Genomic DNA, 17,947 nt, shown 5'->3' with positions numbered 1-17,947 from the left:
CCCCCCCCCCCCTTTACCGTTCCACGCCATCATACGCAAGGACAAGAAACGGGATTATGCGGAGGAAAAAAAAGGTTTTATTTAGGATGGAAACACATAGCCAGTAATAAAACATAGCAATATAGAGGAGGCTTATGTAATATACGGTCATTAGCATAGTAATAAATGCAAATATAGTAATTCCTAACGGTTTGTTAACACTGAACTTCATATGTTAATACTTTGCAAACAATAGTGAGCTGAAGAAGAGTACGCGATCATAAAAAGGACTACAAAATCGCAAGCGGTCTCTGCACTACCAGTAGAAACTGATTGTGTACCGATTCTGACTAGGACATCTTGGGGCGGGGGGAGGAATTTTTTTTTTTTTTTTTTTGGTTAAATAAGGTAAGGCCACATTTTTGCCCATGTTCTGTTGGCGTCCCATGTTGGAAGGTGTATCAAACCAGCAAGGACAAATTTGGGAGAAACTGCCACTGACTAGTAATGGGCGGCACTCCAACTGGAAACGCTTGCGCACCCATGTTTTCTGGGAACGCCCACGACAGTTGTGCATTACTCAGCTATCGTGTCACGCAGGCTTTGCGTGCGGAGGTAGGAATTCATTGTCCCATGTAAGATTTGGAAAAGAGGAAGAAAATACAAATAGATTGAAGTTCAGCTCCAAAGTCTCAGACTCAAAAGATTTGGATGCACCTTGTCAAACACTGGGTAAACTTACTACCTTCATAAAAAATAAGGGAAGGTAACAAAAAAGAGAGTTCCTAAGACTACTACAGTGTCTAACAAGCCAAAGTTTTGAGCCAGAACCAACCTGAAACTTTTTATTTTGATCTTCACTTTAGTTGAAAAGTTATTTTACAATCCTGATTCTACCACGTATTCACAGTCCCCCATTTACCTGGAAGCTGGTGCCCATTCCTCAGGCTACAGCCCTCTTCCTAAACCACCAGTGCCCAGCTCTTAGGACTAACTCCCTGCTTCCAGACCTCCTAGTGGTCTTTGTGCCACTGGGGTTGAGCACCCATCCCTGACACCAGAGTTACCGCGTCTCCAGTCAGTCCCTTCCCAGCGTGGTTCTCATCACCCACCTTTTTCAGGTGCCCCCAAACACTGCTTTTGTTTCCTGCTCCGAACGCCCGCTCCAGCCCTATGGCAGAAGTGAGCGGGAAGTGAGCGTTCTCCTACTCACCGTACATTTATAAGGTTTCTTGGCTACGTGGATTTTCAGATGTACTTTAAGTGTCGAGCTTTTCCGGAAGCTTTTCCCACACTCGCCGCACTCGTAGGGCTTGGCTCCTGCGTGGATCCTCAGGTGGGCACCGAGGGCTGAGCTGTGCCTGAATGTTTTGCCGCACTCCTCGCACTTGTAGGGTCTCTCCCCGCGGTGGATCCTCAGGTGCACGTTGAGAGCCGAGCTCCGACGGAAGCTGTCCCCACACTCCACGCAGATGTAGGGCCGCTCCTCGGCGTGCGTGCCCTGGTGCTTGGCCAGAGTGGAGCGGTCGCTGCACCTCCGGCCGCACTCGGCGCACTGGTAGGGGTTGGGCAGGAGGCCGCCGTGGTACACGGGCAAGGCCTTCCCCCCGTGGATCCGGCGATGCGTGGTGAGCGCCGAGCTCTGGCTAAAGCCCTTCCCGCACACGGGGCACTTGTAGGGCTTCTCACCCGTGTGCGTTCGCATGTGGGTCACCAGCGAGGAGCTCTGCCGGAAGGTTTTCCCGCACTCGGTGCACTCGTACGGTTTCTCTCCCGTGTGGATCCTCTGATGCCGAATGATGGCCGAGCTGTCCCGGAAACGCTTCCCGCACTCCTGGCACTTGTGGGGCTTCTCTCCGGTGTGGACTCTCCGGTGTATGATCAGGGAGGAGCGGTCGCTGAAGCTTTTCTCACACCGGGGGCAATTAAAGGGTTTCTCACCCTTGTGGCTTCGCTGGTGGACGATGAGATGGGAGTTCTGGCTGAAGCTCTTCCCGCATTCGTTGCACTGGTAGTGTCTCTCTCCCGTGTGGGTCCGCTGGTGCCTGATCACGTTGGACCTCTGGCTGAAGGTCTTCTCGCACTCGTTGCACTGGTAGGGCTTCTCGCCGGTGTGGATCCGCTGGTGTTTGATCAGGTCCGAGTTGCGGGTGAAACTCTTCCCACATTCGGAGCAGCTGAAGGGTTTCTCTGCCAGGTGGATCCTCTGGTGCTGGCTCAGGTACGAGCTCCGGCTGAAGCTCTTCCCACACTCGGGACACTCATAGGTTTTCTCTCCCACCTGCTGAATCCAAATGGCACCGTTCCCACACATGGGTGGGTCTGGCTTCTCCCCAGCAAGGATAACCTTGCTGATGTGGGCTCCACCACCGTCCTCGCACTCCCAGACTTCCATCCCACAGGGAGTTACCATTCCTGGTCTCTTTCCAAAAGACATCTCCACCTCATTTTCTGTCTCCAGCTCCTGCTTGCGGTCCTGTCTTTGATCGGCGTCCTGGAGGGTATCTCCTATGAGCTTTCTGGAGGGGAACAGATGCAGTTCAGCTCTCACAGGACTCTCCTGATGAATCTTGCCCTTCTGTGTGTCCTCCATGGTCCTGTCACCTGCTGGAGCGAACAGAGGAACTAGCAATGAATAACCCCCCTCCTGCTTCTCTGAGGGAGAAGCCCAAACAGGGCAACCGCAGAGACCTGCTGCACATCAGCCACCATTAGCTAACGGTGCAGGAGCCAGCCCCTCGGTATCTTCTCTGGACAGAGTGAGGGCACGGAGACCGAGGAGCGCGGGAAGGGAGGGTGACCCGAGGATGGGTGGCCACTGTGGCACAGACTGTAAAGAGGGTACTCTGTCATAAAGTTACAGCCCTAAAGGACAAATCCTGTCACTTGCTTGCCCCCAAAGCTCCCATGTCTAGCAAGGTTAGAAGAACGTCATCACTGCTCTCCTCGACAATACCCACCGTAGCTACTTCTCCTCCCATTGCCTATGAATCACTGCTCTTCTTCCAGCATTCCCATGCTTAATCAAGGAAGGAAGCAGCCAACACCACAGGAACATCCACCCTGCCAAGCAGACTATTTTCTTTCTTCTTTCCAGTCATAGCCCTTTTCCTTCAAAAGAAAGCCCTACATATTCTGCAGCAAATTGTATCTAGATTTTGTCTACAGAACAGATAGGCAAGTGAGTGGAAGGGTAAACTGTTTTATTAATCAAGCATGGAAATTAACATTTAGAGTGAGACATTTAGAGGCTCCTGTTTATTACTTATAGTCATACGGAGAACACACCTCGGAAATGGATCCCGGCACGTGAGGTAAGCCGATTAGCTGGATGGCACTGCTTACGGAGCTAACATCATCCTCTTACATGTGGGAGGTCCAAATATGAGATGAATGCAACAGGATCAACCCCTCGGGTTTTGTTTCTGGTGATCTGCTGATTTTGGAGGACAACACCACACTGGTTATACTGATTCCCAAAGTTTTGTTTACAACACTCAGGGCTGAGAAACCTTTGTAGTACAAATAAAGGTATAGCACTGGCCCAAGGCATGCACCCCAAGGAAGCAAAATGACCAATAAAACATTAAAAATACTGTCAGCGTGAAAGGAAGAAAAGGCCACGCTTTGGGTAGTTATGCCTTCTAACATTCTGAGTATAGTCTTTGCTGAGAAATACACAGGATTGTATTTCATTTTGGATAGGCTCTTTTTGAAAGGGTATTAGATTCCCCAGAAGTGTGTTTCATCTTTATTGTAACCTGCCTATGAATCTTCCTGACAGCAGACTCTATAGTATGGGAGCAGAAGAGGCAGGATGAGTGTGGAACGTGCAGCACAGTACACGCCAAATTTTCAGCATTCAGCTCTTCCCTTCCCAGACATGCTCTATTAAATCTCTCACCTTGTGAGCAATCTCTCTACTGTCTCAGTGTTTAGCTGCTTTTGGCCACAAAGCTGTTTCTCTTCACTCCATCCAGGAGGTTAAAGCCAAGTCAGGGACTGCAGATCCTGATCAGAGGAAAGAAAACGGATGTAATAAATACCCGTCGTAGTAGCAGTGCTGTAGAGTGAGATTACAGGAGAATAAGTATTTAGGAGACAAAAGCAACCAGAGGAAGATGACACCCAGAAACATGAGTCAGGGTCACCGCCTGTTTTGCCATGCACACCATGACACCACTGTTCGGGTTCAATAACCAGGGCCAGCTCACGTAGCGAAGACGGGGTCAACTACACACGCTGCAGAGAGCTGCCTGCCAGCTTGCTGCCTTCTCACGAGTGTCTGGCTGTTCCTCCTGCTGCCCCTCCAGACCAAAAATGCCTCCTACTGAGTTTTGTGTAAGAATATATCAATTCCTTGAACCACTTTCTCCCCCTCACCTTTCTTCCTAGTGCAGTAAATGAGAACATAATGTAGTTACTGCAGTTCTGTTCTGCAGGCGAAGTAAAAATGTCACCTTCACAACTGGGCTGCTTTCTGCGTCTGTCTGGAGTCCCGTTTACTGCCTTTACCGAAGGAGTATTTTGCTTGGTTGCGCTCAGTGGCTCAGCCAGGCACGCACAGGTCTGGGCGAGAGAAGAGATTTTGGTCTGCTCACACCTTATTGACAGGAGCAGTCCAAAGGCAGAATTTCCCATCCTGTGCTCCCGAAAAATGGCAATTTGGCTGCCTCATTCCAGATGGAGTTTACAGGGCTGGCAGTGAGCAGAAAAAAAGAGTCACATAGACCTGTTTATGCATGAACACCAAGATGATTTAGTCTGGCCAGTTTTGAGAGCCAACATGCAATCCCACTTCTCAAGGATCTCTTTTCAGAGCAGAAGTACACTGCGGGGGAGCAGGGTTTGTGCGGTAGAAAATTAGGTCACCCATTTAGCTTTAGCGCTGCATTTGTGCAGTGGTATTTGTACAGAGGCATTTTAAGATGCTGAGGGCTCAGTGGCGTCCTAGAAATGTACAGGTTACAGAAAGAAAATGTTTAAAAATGGCACATGTGAATACCAGCTCTGCAATGGCATTGCACCATTTTGGTCACGTGGATTCCCACCATGTCACTAGGAACAAGTGTAAAATTACTCATGACTGGGTGTTAATAAGAAAAAGAAACGTAAACCAGCATCTTTTCCTTTCAAAATGAGAAACAAACTGAACTGGCTGCTCAGAGGTGTACCAGAGGAAGGTATTGTGATAGACGTCGGTTGCCAGACCCTCCCGAGGACAGAGGGAATATTTCCCCACCTGCATAATGCCACCGCGATAAAAGAAGCCCCCTGATAAAATGGAGAGCTGATGTTTTGTTGGCTCTGCCTCAGCCTGGAGTCACGTCCTTCCTGCTCCCCGCCACCTCCTCCACAGTGGATTCGGTGGGCATCAGCCCTTGGGGAGAGGGTGTCTCCACTCCTCCCGGCAGCAGGCAGCGGCTGCAGGCTCTGATGCCAGGTCAGAGGCAGAGAAGCCGAGGTCTCCCTCCCCATACCTCCCCCATCCACCTATGAGGCAGTGCCGCAGACACAGGAGACAGCTGATGTTCTGCAGAGCCAGGCGGGTTGTGGGATACGGCAGACAAGCACCTTGTGCAATGGGTAGTAAAGATCTGTCCCTAAACAAGATGGGAAACCTGAAACGCCACCAAGCACCAGACAGGGACAAGGTGCAGTCTCCAGAGCAGCCATGTTTGGACAAATCATCACAGAATCATAGAATCGTCAAGGTTGGAAAATACCCTTAAGATCATCAAGTCCGACCGTTAACCTATCACTGCCAAGCCCATCACTAAACCATGTCCTTGAGCACCACATCTACCCATCTTTTAAATACCTCCAGGGAGGGAGACTCAACCACTGCCTGGGGCAGCCTGTGCCAGTGCCTGAAAGCCAAGTCCCCAAGCAGCATCCTGGCCGATGAGGTAACCCGGTCCTTACGAGGCCACATGAGGAATGAGAGAGGTGACCTGTAGCATGGGGAGGCGATGGGCTGCACCGAGCTCCTGGGACGACAGACAGAGGCCCCAAAGGGGCTGCCCCATGAAGGACACAGCTGAGCGAGCCACTGCTGAGACCACAAGCCCCAGAGAGGCACGGAGAACAGAAAGCTGCTGTGGATGTCAACCCAGGGAAACCAAACATCTTCCATGGGGGCTTTCTCCGAGTTTGGATGCGGTGGCTCAGGGGGGAGGAGGGCAGACCCCGCTGCCACAGGAGGTGGGCTGTGTCTATCACTCAGCCCCACGAAGGCAGCCACGGCTGCCTTCCCTGACACAAACCCAGCGCCAGGCAGGAGGGGAGGCGGAGGGAGGCGTGGGCGGGGGGAAGCGGGGGCAGCGGAGGGAGGAACCATGGGAACAGAGGTGTCTGTGACACCACCAGCCACGTCGCCCACCCCAGCTCTCCTGGGTGAACCCGGTGGGACAGGAGGACGCGGGCAGGCGGGCAAAGCGGTGGAGGTGACACCTCCGGCAGCAGAGGTGACCCCAGGCTGTTACAGGCACCACTCACGGTGTGATGTCGGCCACGTGGGCTTGTCTGGTTTTGTCTGGTGAGTAGGAAACATCACTCCTTCAAGCCAGGTTGTGTGAGGAAGGGTGGCCGACCCGGCTGCTCTTTACCCCTCCCCATCGCTCCTCAGCTTTGGCAATTTGGAGGCGAGAGGAAGAGACAAGGGCACCCTTGAACGCCTCAGGGGCAAAGATCTCGGGTGCCTAAAATTTTGCCAGTCTTCATAGAATCATAGTCTTCACCCATTGGAGCTGGTATTTTATTCATCAAGGAGGGCCAGAGAGTAACCAAGGAGCCAGGGAGGTGGACTCGGAGCTGGATGCAGTGGGCAGAGGTGGGAGCAGAGGTGGGAGCAGAGGTGGAGACTGGAGATGTGATGATGGGGACAGCTAGGCCTGTAAACCAGACGTGAGTGCAAAGGCAGAGATCTGGACTTGACCCTCAAGGCCAGAAGGGAAGAGCTGGCGAGGTAAAGCGACAGGGGAGGCAGGAGAAAGAGGTCTGAGAGAGGACCTTGGTTAAAGACAAACAGAAAGGGATACAGCTGGAAGAAATGGATAGAAAGGCCGGGCTGCTCTGGCCACATCGTGGTGGGAGATCGTGGAGGGGTCCCGTATCCTCCTGTCTCCTCATTCCCCTGCTTTCTGCAAACCTCCACAGAGTCACCTGGCAAAGCGGGGTGGTCTCGTCTCATACTGCCTCATTGAGTGCTCGATAACCCCCACTCAGGGGGAAAGGTACATGCTTTTGTTTGATACCGCTGCATCTGCAGACACATAGGTGTTAATAAGATAGAGGCCACGAGGAAGTTTTTAAGTTTGTTTTTACCCAGAGGGGTAAAAAAAGACATCTTAGGTTAAGAGACTATTACAGAGGCTGCAAAGTCAAACTTGGAGCATGCCATTTTGCAACCTTAGATTTGTTCCCCCTATGCATGGACATGGTAACCCAGCTCTTTAATTCCCTGGCTTCACTTTTTTCACATGGGTTTTGGCTTTTTTAGCTCCTGGATGGACACTCCCTTGTTAATAAGCTGCTATTCAGTATGTTATGTCACCCTTACTGTTCAGTGTTTGACTCTGATTTATTTACTGATCCCATCTGAACTCTGCTATAGACAGAGTCACTCATTTCCTCGTGAACTTTTTACATACTCTATGTTTTAGTGCTTCACAGCTATTAATTGGTTTATACTGATTTTGCAAATCGCAAAATGAGAGCAGAGAGGGATTAAAGTCTAAAACATCCACTACTTTTAGAATCTCAGTTTGAGATATCTCAGCCCTGTCTTCTCAGAGTACATATGCTAATGTAGCACTTACTTGCCATTCAAAATACACCACATGCAGACTCCAAAACTGCGAAAGAGCACAGCCTTCCTATAAACGGCAACCCACAAGGTAAGGAAAATGCCATTAATAACACGCTAAGAAACCTGGTACTTCCCTAGCATCACACAGGAGCCTCTGTGGTATAGCCAGGAATAAAACCTACTTTTTGGAAAAGTATCCAAAAAACTACCCTTGCCCTTCCAGCATCTGCCTGACTCATTCTTCCATGCACCTTCCAAGCTGTGGGAAATGAGGCAGATGTCCCGAAAATAGTAAGTGCCTAACCCAAGAAACTGATTCCTTGCCAGAGCAGGTCCAGTCTCTACACTGAAGGAGCTGCAAGTCTTAAGGAGAGTAGGTTGCTGTGTACTTGAAGAATGTAAAAAAAGCATATGCAAGAGGAGGTGAAATTAAGATTGCACACGAAGCTTTTATTTGGGTACATCTAACCTCCAAATGTTTGATTTCACAAGCTTGCATAATGCTTTTTACAGGGAAGAACTGACTTTAAGTTTTGCGTAAGGGTTCAGTGAATGCTTGGACTGTTGTAAGGGCATACACAAGTCCATTGGGGCATGCTCCATTAACTCAAGGGGTCTGGACCCACTTACCCAGAGGAAGAGAATTTGCAAAGGCTAAAATTCTGAAAGGAAGTAGTCTGCTTGCTCCAGCCCAAAGAGCGGAGCTGCATTCCCAGTTTCAGCCATGACTTCCAAGACATTTCTTCCAGTTCAAGATTTGAATTTCCAGAGCTTTGGTCAAGGTCCCTCAGCCATGTACTGTCCCCGAAATACTGCACCCATTTCAACACGGGCAGAGCAGGTTTTACCCAGGTCTAGACGCCCATCTTCAGCCTGTTACTGCACTTCCCGTGTGCTGGATCCTGCACCCAGAGAAGGCAACGGAGATCTGGTTTCAGATCTCCAGCTCTTCTGAGTGTGCCATGGTTAGCATTTCCTCCTCCCTCTGACTCCTTGCATTTTATTTTTCACCAGTGCTCTTGGGTTGGGGCTGCACAGCCGGCCCTCGGGGAGGGAAAGCGCAGCAGCAGCAGCCAGGAACGCCGCTCTCTGAGGAGGAGTACCGCCAGTTCTTCAGGTCCCTCCGGACCGCCCGTCGTGCCAGCACTGCCTGCCTCCTTCGTGAGCTGTATGGCTGCCAGAACCCCCTGGTCCAGAGGCTGGACGAGTACGAAAACCATGGAGTTATCCCTGAGGGTAAAGCCGACTGTGACTCCCAAGGGCAGGCAGATAGGGTCCTGCACAGTCAGCACTGGACCTGATCACTGGGAGGGGACAGTGACTCACGAGCTGGTGGGGGAGAGGGGTGGGCAGTGATGCTGTGGTGAGGAGAAGACATCTGCTCGTGAGCATCCTCTCTCACACCCGATTGCATCCAAATGTGTTCCTGGGATCAGCCTCCTCTCACACCTTGGGTCATAGAGATGACCAAGAAGTGGTGGAATTTCTCACCAAGGTTCAGGGAGCACCCAAATGGCACGGGGGTTTTCATGGAGGGATGTCGTTCAACAGTGAGGTTATTGCTGAGGGCTGGTGGGACCCCAGCACTGGAGTTTATCACTGAGTCCATGTCTTTATTTGCCTCTTTCTAGGGCCCATATGCTCTGAGCTGCCAGGAACTCCTTTCTTCCCCAACTTCTGCACCTTTACTTTTTATCGCTGTACTAAGAAAAGGTATTTCATTAAGGTGAGTTATTTAGCTATTTCCTGAAGATCATGGTGTGCTCTGGGCAAGTCACAGGCAAAAGGGGGAGCCCTGAAAATGAGGAAGTGGGAAAACAGGAGGGTAAAAGACAGGGAGCCATGGCAGCCCACCTTCCAGGGGCACTCACACCAAGCCGGCTAGCTTACACAGATGGCACCTGCAGCCACTTGCCAAAAAGCAGACTTTCCAGAAGGTATACTTGAAGAAAATGAACCTTTGAGGATCACCTTTATCTCCAGCTCTCATTCCCAACCAAGCTGAGACAATCATCTAGGTTACCGCAGGAGAAAGGGTGATTCATGCAGGCGAAGAGAAGGAAACTAGAGAGGAAGACAACCGAAAGTCACAAGAAGAGACTTATGGGGAGACTTGACAAGGAAAGGATAAAGTTTCTTTCCTTTCTTGGGCTCATCTTTGTAGGGAGTGGGAAAGATGGGATTGTGCAGTGAGTGCTAACCCCACAGAACAAGGGTGCGTGCTCCTGAAGCCCACTACCTCTACAGAGATATGTTTTCTGCTCCACAGAGGACTGCATGCCCAGGAGAGAGCAAAGTCAAGCTGGGCAGCACACGAGCCTTCAACGACATGACCATGAGCACTGATGCCATGTCGTCCAGCATCTTCAGTCCCCGGCCCCTTTTCCCCACGTCTCCCACAACCGCCCAGCCAGCCCACTCCAGCCCGGGCAGGGAAGTCGCTGTGATCCCCACCTCCTTCCCTGAGGGCACACCACGGCTGAGGAGCATGCAACTAAATCCTTCTGACCCACATGCCACAGAGGCGACAGCCAGTGGCCAGCAGCAAGGACAGCTGCCCACCAGTGACATCCAGGATCTTCTCCTGAGGCTACAAGATGTCCATGTGCAGAGTTCGCTGCAGACACTTCAGTGGTTGTTGACCATGGGGAAGGCAGTGTGGGAGGAAGAGTTGCAGGCCGCCGCCCTGAAGCTGCTGGTGGCCCTGAACAACGCACATGTGTCTGAGTGGGCAACCAGCACGGATACAGGGCACACAAGAGGGAAGTGAGCAGCAAAGGAGGATCAGCCGTTGTGGCTCTTCTGCATGGTGTCAAGTCAGATGTGCTGTCTCGGAGAGGACACGCGGAACACAGAAACAAGAGAAGGAATCCTCCTTCTGACGCCTGAAGCATCGTCAAGGTCGACATCGCTTCCCCAGGCCAACAGTGTGGGAACCAAGGGGAAAAGCCATCTTTTCCAAGTGCAAGGCAAAAGCCAGCCATGTGAAATGCTATTGCTCGGGATTCGAAGAGAAAGATGTTAGCCTCTCAGAAATAACTGTACTGAAAAGATACTGTCCTCTCCCGCACAAACTGTTCACCTGCTATTGTTTAATCTAGGAGATAGCTATTCTTGAACAAGGCAAGATGAAAAAATAATTCATTTTTCCTGTTTGGGGTTGTGCCACCACCACTAGCTCTCCTGGGCAGAGAGATGGGGTTTGTTGCGTCATTCAATAAATGTCATAGGAGAATGCTGGCCTTTCTTCATCAAGTACAGGTGTTTCTGCTCAGAACCATTAAGGGAAGAATCTTCTTTGGAAGTAGGTGCATGAATATACATACATATCTACACAAGGGGTGCTCTCTTAATGCAGGAAGGCCTTACCCTGCAAGGGAACTGCTGGTCTAGCATTCTCCTTGTATTGGTGTTTGCACATGGTTGTCATCTACTTCTGAAATAGATGCTATGAAACACACAGGATAAATATTCATATTCATATTAGGAAGCCCCTCTTATCTCTCTGAGAAAATCAGAGAGTCTGATTTATGGGAACTTTGGCTGAAGTGCTGTTCCTTTTATAAACACTGGACATACCTGTAAGTAAAACTCTGTGAAGCCATCTGGAGCAGGCGCTTGCTGCTAAACGCAGAGTGGGCACTCTTCAGGAACCAGCTCTGGTTTTCTGAATCTCCACTCAGAATGAGTTTAGAGCTACCTCAAACCTACCCTAAACTCCAGTGGTTGGTTTCGGCTTTCAGGAGACCACCCTTAAAGTGAGAATCCCCTATCCACCTTTCCTCCCGCAGGTCGCCTTGTAATCTATTGCAGTGAGGGCTACGAGGAGAAAGGGGCCAAGGGCAGCTCTCCCCGGGGATGCGCCACACCAAACACATCCCTATGGAGAGGGTCGGGGATGTCTGTTCCCTTTTACGCTGCCTAAGTGACACAAACACAGCTGAGTGAAATACAGGCTTTGTCTCTATCCATTGAAGGAAGTCCTTAGAAGAGCTCCTTAGAAGAAGATCTCAGATCCTCTGTTTGTCCTGGGAAGCATCATCTTTCCTAAGGCTGAAGGCGGGTCACACACGGGAGATGTGCAAGCCCTTGAAGAACAGCGCTTGCTTGCTTTCATGAAGGACTGCCCAATGCGTAGCCCTTGCCGGGTGGGACCCCTGACAAAACGCAGGCTGCCCTGGCCTCACCCGGGCTCCACCTCACTCTCTTCTCCCTAGAAAGAGCCCGAAGCTGACGGATCCCCGCCTGAGGCACCGGGGCTTTGCGTCCCCTCCGCTGCCCGGGCACCGACAGCTCCTCCAGCCCCGGCAGCCGGGGCGGCTCTCAGGGCAGCCTCGCCGGCCATCGCCGCCCCCGGGCCCCGGCTGGCAGCCCGCCGGCGGGCTGGGACACGCGTGGGGCTGCTGGGCTTGGCCTCGGCCAGCCGGACGCTGGAGATTTCCTAATCGGATGGCTCCGGCCGGGGCCTCCGCGATGCAACGGCCCCGCGCCGCGGTCCCGGGGCCCCCCTCCGGCCGCCCTGGCAGCGGGACGGCGGGGCGGCGGGGGGCCGAAGGCCGCGGAGGGTCGCTCACCCCCGCCGTGGCCGCCCGCTCCTCGCCGGCCGTGCCCGCACGCTTCGCGCCGCTCGGCCGCCGTCCCCCGCCACCTGCCCGGCGGCCGGCCCCGACCCAGCGCCGCGGCCCCGCTGCCCCGGCCGCCTCCGCGATGTCCCGTCGCTTCCCAGCGCCTCGGGAGAGCCCCCGCGCTCCCGGCCCGTTACTTCGCGGGGCTCCCCCCGCCCGGCCCGGCCCCCTCCGCCCCCGCCCCGGCGCCGCCCCGCTTTTGTTGCGGCGGGCGCGGAGGAGCCGCGCTTCCCCCGGCGGACTTACCTACCGGGGCCGGGGCCATGTGCGCGGCGGCGGGCCGAGGCCGAGGCCGAGGCGGGGGCGGCGGCGGTGGTGGCGGCGGTGGTGGCGGCGGCGGTGGCGGCGGCGGTGGCGGCGGCGGGGCCGAGGGGAGGCGGGGGGCGGCGGCGGGGCCGGGCGGCGGCGCTGCGGGGCCGCTGTGCGAGGGGCGGCGCGGCCCGCTCCGCTCGGCTCCGCTCCGCTCGCTGGTGTTAACCCTTGGCTGCGCCGGGCGCGGCCCCGCCGCCTCCGCCGGGGCTGGGGCTGGGGAGGGGGGGTCCCCGGGCGGCGGCGGCGCTGCCCCGTGCTGGGCGCAGGGCCGCCCCCGGGGGGGAGGCTTCCCCTCGGCACGGTGCGGGAGGGCGGCGGGGGAGCGCAGGCCCGCCGCCGGGGGGCTGCGGGGCCCGGCCGGGGCAGCGGGGTCAGCGTCAGCCTCGGTGCCCGGGGGTCCTCCCCGGAGGGCCCGGCCCAGGCCCGGGGAAAGAGGAGCCGCGGCGCGGGTTTGCGTCCTGGTGGGCACGGGGGACTCGCGGAGGGGAGAGCGTTGTCCGCGCCCGTGCTGGAAGAGCTCGGGTCACCTCTCATCCCTGACCGCACACACCGTGGTCAACAAGACGCAAGTCCCGGGGAACCCTGCCCCCTGAACGTGCAGTGCTCCTTGGCCGTGTTCCCCGGCGCTGGCTGTGCTTTACCGTGCCTGCAGGCCCTGGCAGGCAGGGACGCACCAATGCTAAAGCTACAGCCTAGAGCTGCTTTCTGTCACAAACTCAAGGTGAGAGGATGCTATTTTCTTCCCTGGGGACGCTGTCCCTCAGGTGAGTGGAGGCTTTACTCTGCTACTGTGCCTAAAGCTTTTCGGAAATGCTGGTCACCACGGCATCTTTTGCTGTTTGGGTACAGCATAATACATCCCAGGGCACACAGGCATACAGCTTATGCCGCGGGAAAGGATCCACCCCAGGCAAAATTTACCTGTTACTGCACATCCTGCAAGTGCTGCTGATGCGCAGGCGTTCAGCCGGGTATTTTTTCCCAAGGGAATGCAGGAACAGATGAGCTACAGCAGTAAGGGGCTGAGGTATGTGGCAATGAGTTTTCTAGCAACGTTCCCACCATTCTTCTTGAAAGCCCAGTAGAAAATATTTCAGCCATTGCTAGAAAACTCATTGCCACATACCTCAGCCCATTACTTACTGCAGCAGAAGAAAATGTTTATCATTTTTCAGGGGCAAGTGACTTCTCAGTGGCCCATGGGTGGTTCACTCACTCCTGGAGAAGTCTCCTAGTCTTGGGAGATAGATAGAAAAGCACTAATCACACAAGCAGAGAACAACAAGGACATGCCCCGTAGGTGATGTCAAGAAAAATGAACTGTATGATTCAGGAATTGGTAAATACTGGGCGATTTTCTTATTTCTGGTTGCCCTCAGCAACACTAAAGAGGATTCTCGTCTCCACCTTAACACCAAGGGCCCAGCTGTCTTCCCTTCCTGCGCACGGATGGCGACTTTTCCAAAGGCAGAGAGAGAGGGGTTATTCCTAAATACAAAGTCTGGCCTGAGCAACGAGGTTGCTGACTCCAAAGGTATTAGACAGCCACGGAGCCTGAGAAAATCTAGACTTTGCGGCCTTCCCTTTGCAGAAGGAAGGACTTTGCACAGATCGCGCATTCTTTCTCGTGAGCCCTGCCCCAGCTCCCTCCGCCTTTCTTTTGAAGAAGACACTCTGCCTTGTAGGATAGGCAAGGAAAATTAATACCACTGGTAGAAAAACCAAACCAGTTGTGCAAAAAGTCCAGCTACCAGAGCATAGGTCCAAATAGTGAGGGGTAGAGGAGGGAAGGGAAGGCATTTCTGATGTGTGGGCACAGTGAGATCTCCTCTGCCTTTTATTGTAGAGTGCTGCAAAAGGCCCCGTGCAGCACAGCTCTGAGAGCAAACTCAAAGGGACACGGGAAAAATCTGTTTCAACAACAGTTTGTATCAAAAGCAAATTATGAAAGAGCTAAATTGTCACTTATTGCTTTGTGCTAATCAGTATTCCCCAGTAAGAGCGTCGGCATTTGATATCAGAGTTTGCCATGTGATTTATGAGCCCAAGCCCAGTTATCGCTTATGACCTCTGCTACGATCTTCCACCCTGTCTACGTTTTTGCCTTTCACTGGCATGTTGTTTTCTGCCTCCCGAGAGCATATCTCAGCGAGTATTCTGTACCTGACTGGCTTGCGTCCTAAGTAGAACTGTCAGCTGAATTTTTCAAAGTCGTACCAGGGCATTAGCTAAATGTCCTTGAATAGTTTAAACACCACTCAGAAAACCTCTGGTTTAAAACTAAAAATAAGGACCTGATGGTCCTACCTCTTACTGTTCACCTGTTGCCCCAGTAAACCTGGTTTCATACTAAATCAGTTCCACCATTTTTTTGGCAGCTTTATCTTCGGCAGCCCAGGGTAGTGGGTCCCTTCCATAGACATTATCCAGACAATGTGAACGACACTGCAGGCATATATGAAAGCAGAAGTTGTGAAAATGCAACAAGTCATCCCACTCACTAGCCCCATGAAACCCCACCTCTTTCCCCACAGATGCTGCTGTCTGCAAATGAATGCTAAGACCCACCAAACTCACTCCATGATAAAGACATTTCGCCACCTGTTTGGGCAGAGGATGCCTCCACATCTTTTCAATGCAATTGTCGACAGCAGTCCCACCGGGGGCACGTAACCGCGGGTCCCACCGGAGGGCAGCCCAACAAAGCAGGTTCCATGACATCTTGATCAATCTGCTGCTGCTCCATCCCCTGCCCAGGTAGCAGCTGGTTGCACCAGGCAGAGATTTTCTTCACTGGGGATTCAAGAGCAGCTACTGTCACGCTTTCTCCACATGCCATTTATGGAACATTAAGCTTTTGTAGGCATTTAATTATCTCTGCTTTCTCTAACTCCTTCCTCTGCACTGTGAGACACCTGTGGCCAAAAAAAAGTAGAGTTCACCATCAGACAACAGAAAATGGTTTTTCTGAGCCACGTTACCGCTCATTCCCATTACCTTTATCACAAATCAAGTCTTACAATATTTTCTCTGAAACTGAGGGCAAGGGCTATTAATTCCAGATAAAAGTGTATCACACATCAGCCTTCACTGATTTTCTGTCTGCCTGAAGGTTAATAGCAACAGCAACTGTATTACACTATATAGTAATGAAAAAAAAGGAAACATTACGCATTCCAATTTCAATGTAAAGGAAACTGGAATCGATGAAAAAGGTTAACAAGCCTTACTTTGCTTCTTTGTGACTGCACAAAAACGTACAGATCAGTCTCCTCAGATTGTATTTCACAGTCTTGCCATACAAGTCCTCACCCTCATTTTCTTTTTAATCTCTGGTAATAGGATCACTATTTTCTAGTTTCCTTGATGGTTATGATCTTTGGCAGTCTCACACATCTTAAGAGCATATTGCTTCAGTTAAGGACTCAAGTCCTTAAAAAAAATCTTCTTTGTTAATTAAGAGGTGAAAAAGCCCAGCCTACTATCTATTAGAAGGGAATACCTTAAATAACTCTGAAAACTCAAGCATGAAACCAGAATCAATAATTCCCAATTCAGTGAGCCCAACTGAATTCTCTTTTTTTGCCAATATTCTGAAACAACCGTTTAAGTTTTTCAAAGCAGACTAAAGTTGAGTCAATTATTCCAGATCCCTCTGAAATGAACAGTTTTGTGGCTAAAGTTGGCTACAGTTGGCTGGAAATCTAAATTACTTGTTTGCCCATTAAGCACAGCCTTTCAAAGCAGACAAGATCTGACTTTGTAATTACAGGTATCGAGAGATTTTCAGAAAACCAAGAGATATGTGGAAGAAGCAACAAGAAACTGGTTTCTTTGCAGGTAACTTTCAAAGAAAACAAAGCATTAAAACATTCTGAAATACACAGTAAAAAGTCTCCCAAAGACCTTGCTCTGCTCCCAAAGCAATGCTTTGAGGACTGGGAGAAAGTCAGGTTTATTTTTCCATAACCTGAAAAGAAACAAGCTGCTATTTCTTAACTTTCATTTGTGTAGCTGAGGAGTCTCATTACGTTCACAAGTAATAGAAAAGTAAATCTCTGACTTGTCTATGAGGCATTCATCTGCTGCTCGGTGGCCATGGATCCCTGATTATACAGGTGTCCGAAGCCAACTAGGCAGCAGTTCCTCCTAGCGAGCACCTACAGGCATGGCTCTCAAGTCAGACAAGTGGGAGAAAATGGTGCTGAAAAGCAACCTGTTGACATGAAAGCAGTAAACCCAAAGACCTGTGATTTATATTCATGGATAACTGTAACCTGCAAAATTATTTTTGTCTTCTTTAATTTTAAGATAAGGATGAAAAGGCACAAGCCCAAGTCTCAAACACAAGGGCCCATCTAGTCAAGGATGTTGTCTCTGGCAGTGGTCAGTAAGCTGTAGGAGGAATATGACACACACAGTTACATGTTGTAAGTCTTCTAAAGGCGTTGCAGAAGAACATGAAGTGCAAGAGGGCAGTAGGAAAGAGGAGGGAAAAAAAAAATTCTTTCATTCAGAGTGTTCGCGTCTGTGAGGTGCAGCTGCCCTAAAAAAGCTTGCGAACAACTGACAAGCAGCCAGGGCGGAGTTCCTGAGGCCCCAAATGGAGGTGCGATGGGTGCCCTCAGCATTGCAACGTAACCACGCCAAAGCGAAGGAAGAGAAGCCACAAGATGGCAGGAGGAGTTGAATACTCTACTGGAGTTTCACATCTGACATGGCAAAAACCCCATTTATCCCCATATTGCTCCAGTACAACACAGTGGCCATGGAGTTCATCTCTCAGCCCTATCAAACAAAGATACCCTTTGAGTGTATTTCCCTGAAATACAGTCTGGTACAAATGGACATAGTTTCTTTTCTCTGTAGAGGTTGTCCAAAGTGAAATAAGATCAGAGATGCTGCTGAAGTCTCACCAGGTTGAATATGCACTTGGCATTCAATTTTCTGACAATAATAATCCCCATCAAATTCCTTCTACCCCCCCATCCAGAAAGACTCGCCCTTTCCCACCTGAACATCACCTCCACATAAGCTGCTTTACTGGTACATGAAAACAGGTGCTATAAACAAAGCCACCATTCAGTCACAGCCAAAGATGAGACCACAAAATCAGGCTAAATTTAAATGTATTCCCAGCATTACGGTAAGCAGACTGTTTACTAAGACTTTTGTACCGTAACATCTTGCCACAGAATCCAGAACATTGGTCCTTTTATTT

General features: G+C 51.4%; 2 protein-coding genes across 9 annotated transcripts; one reads left to right on the top strand and one right to left on the bottom strand.

Moving 5' to 3' along the window:
• Positions 1–95: 95 nt before the first annotated feature.
• Positions 96–12,754, bottom strand: LOC104020253 (uncharacterized). Of its 8 annotated transcripts, none has more exons than XM_087766789.1 (4): positions 12,661–12,754; positions 3,884–3,990; positions 3,268–3,415; positions 96–2,586 (listed from the first exon to the last, which is right to left on the bottom strand). In XM_087766789.1, exon 4 carries the CDS (start codon positions 2,570–2,572, stop codon positions 1,151–1,153), a length of 1,422 nt encoding a protein of 473 aa, XP_087622915.1. In that variant the 5' UTR covers positions 2,573–2,586; positions 3,268–3,415; positions 3,884–3,990; positions 12,661–12,754; the 3' UTR covers positions 96–1,150. The 8 variants fall into 8 exon arrangements, with proteins under 8 accessions (XP_087622915.1, XP_087622916.1, XP_087622923.1 ...); XM_087766790.1 differs by having other exon boundaries at positions 96–2,583; XM_087766797.1 differs by having other exon boundaries at positions 96–2,498.
• Positions 6,484–10,718, top strand: LOC148054687 (uncharacterized). Its single transcript, XM_087766013.1, has 5 exons — positions 6,484–6,517; positions 7,827–7,877; positions 8,804–9,025; positions 9,421–9,515; positions 10,059–10,718. Exons 1-5 carry the CDS (start codon positions 6,484–6,486, stop codon positions 10,557–10,559), a joined length of 903 nt encoding a protein of 300 aa, XP_087622139.1. The 3' UTR covers positions 10,560–10,718.
• Positions 12,755–17,947: the final 5,193 nt, after the last annotated feature.

This window comes from Nipponia nippon, unplaced genomic scaffold, assembly GCF_047370975.1.
Source record: "Nipponia nippon isolate SJK-2023a ecotype South Korea unplaced genomic scaffold, ASM4737097v1 scaffold_3, whole genome shotgun sequence".
NCBI classification, from domain to species: domain Eukaryota; kingdom Metazoa; phylum Chordata; class Aves; order Pelecaniformes; family Threskiornithidae; genus Nipponia; species Nipponia nippon.
This window is presented reverse-complemented; position numbering and strand designations above follow the sequence as displayed.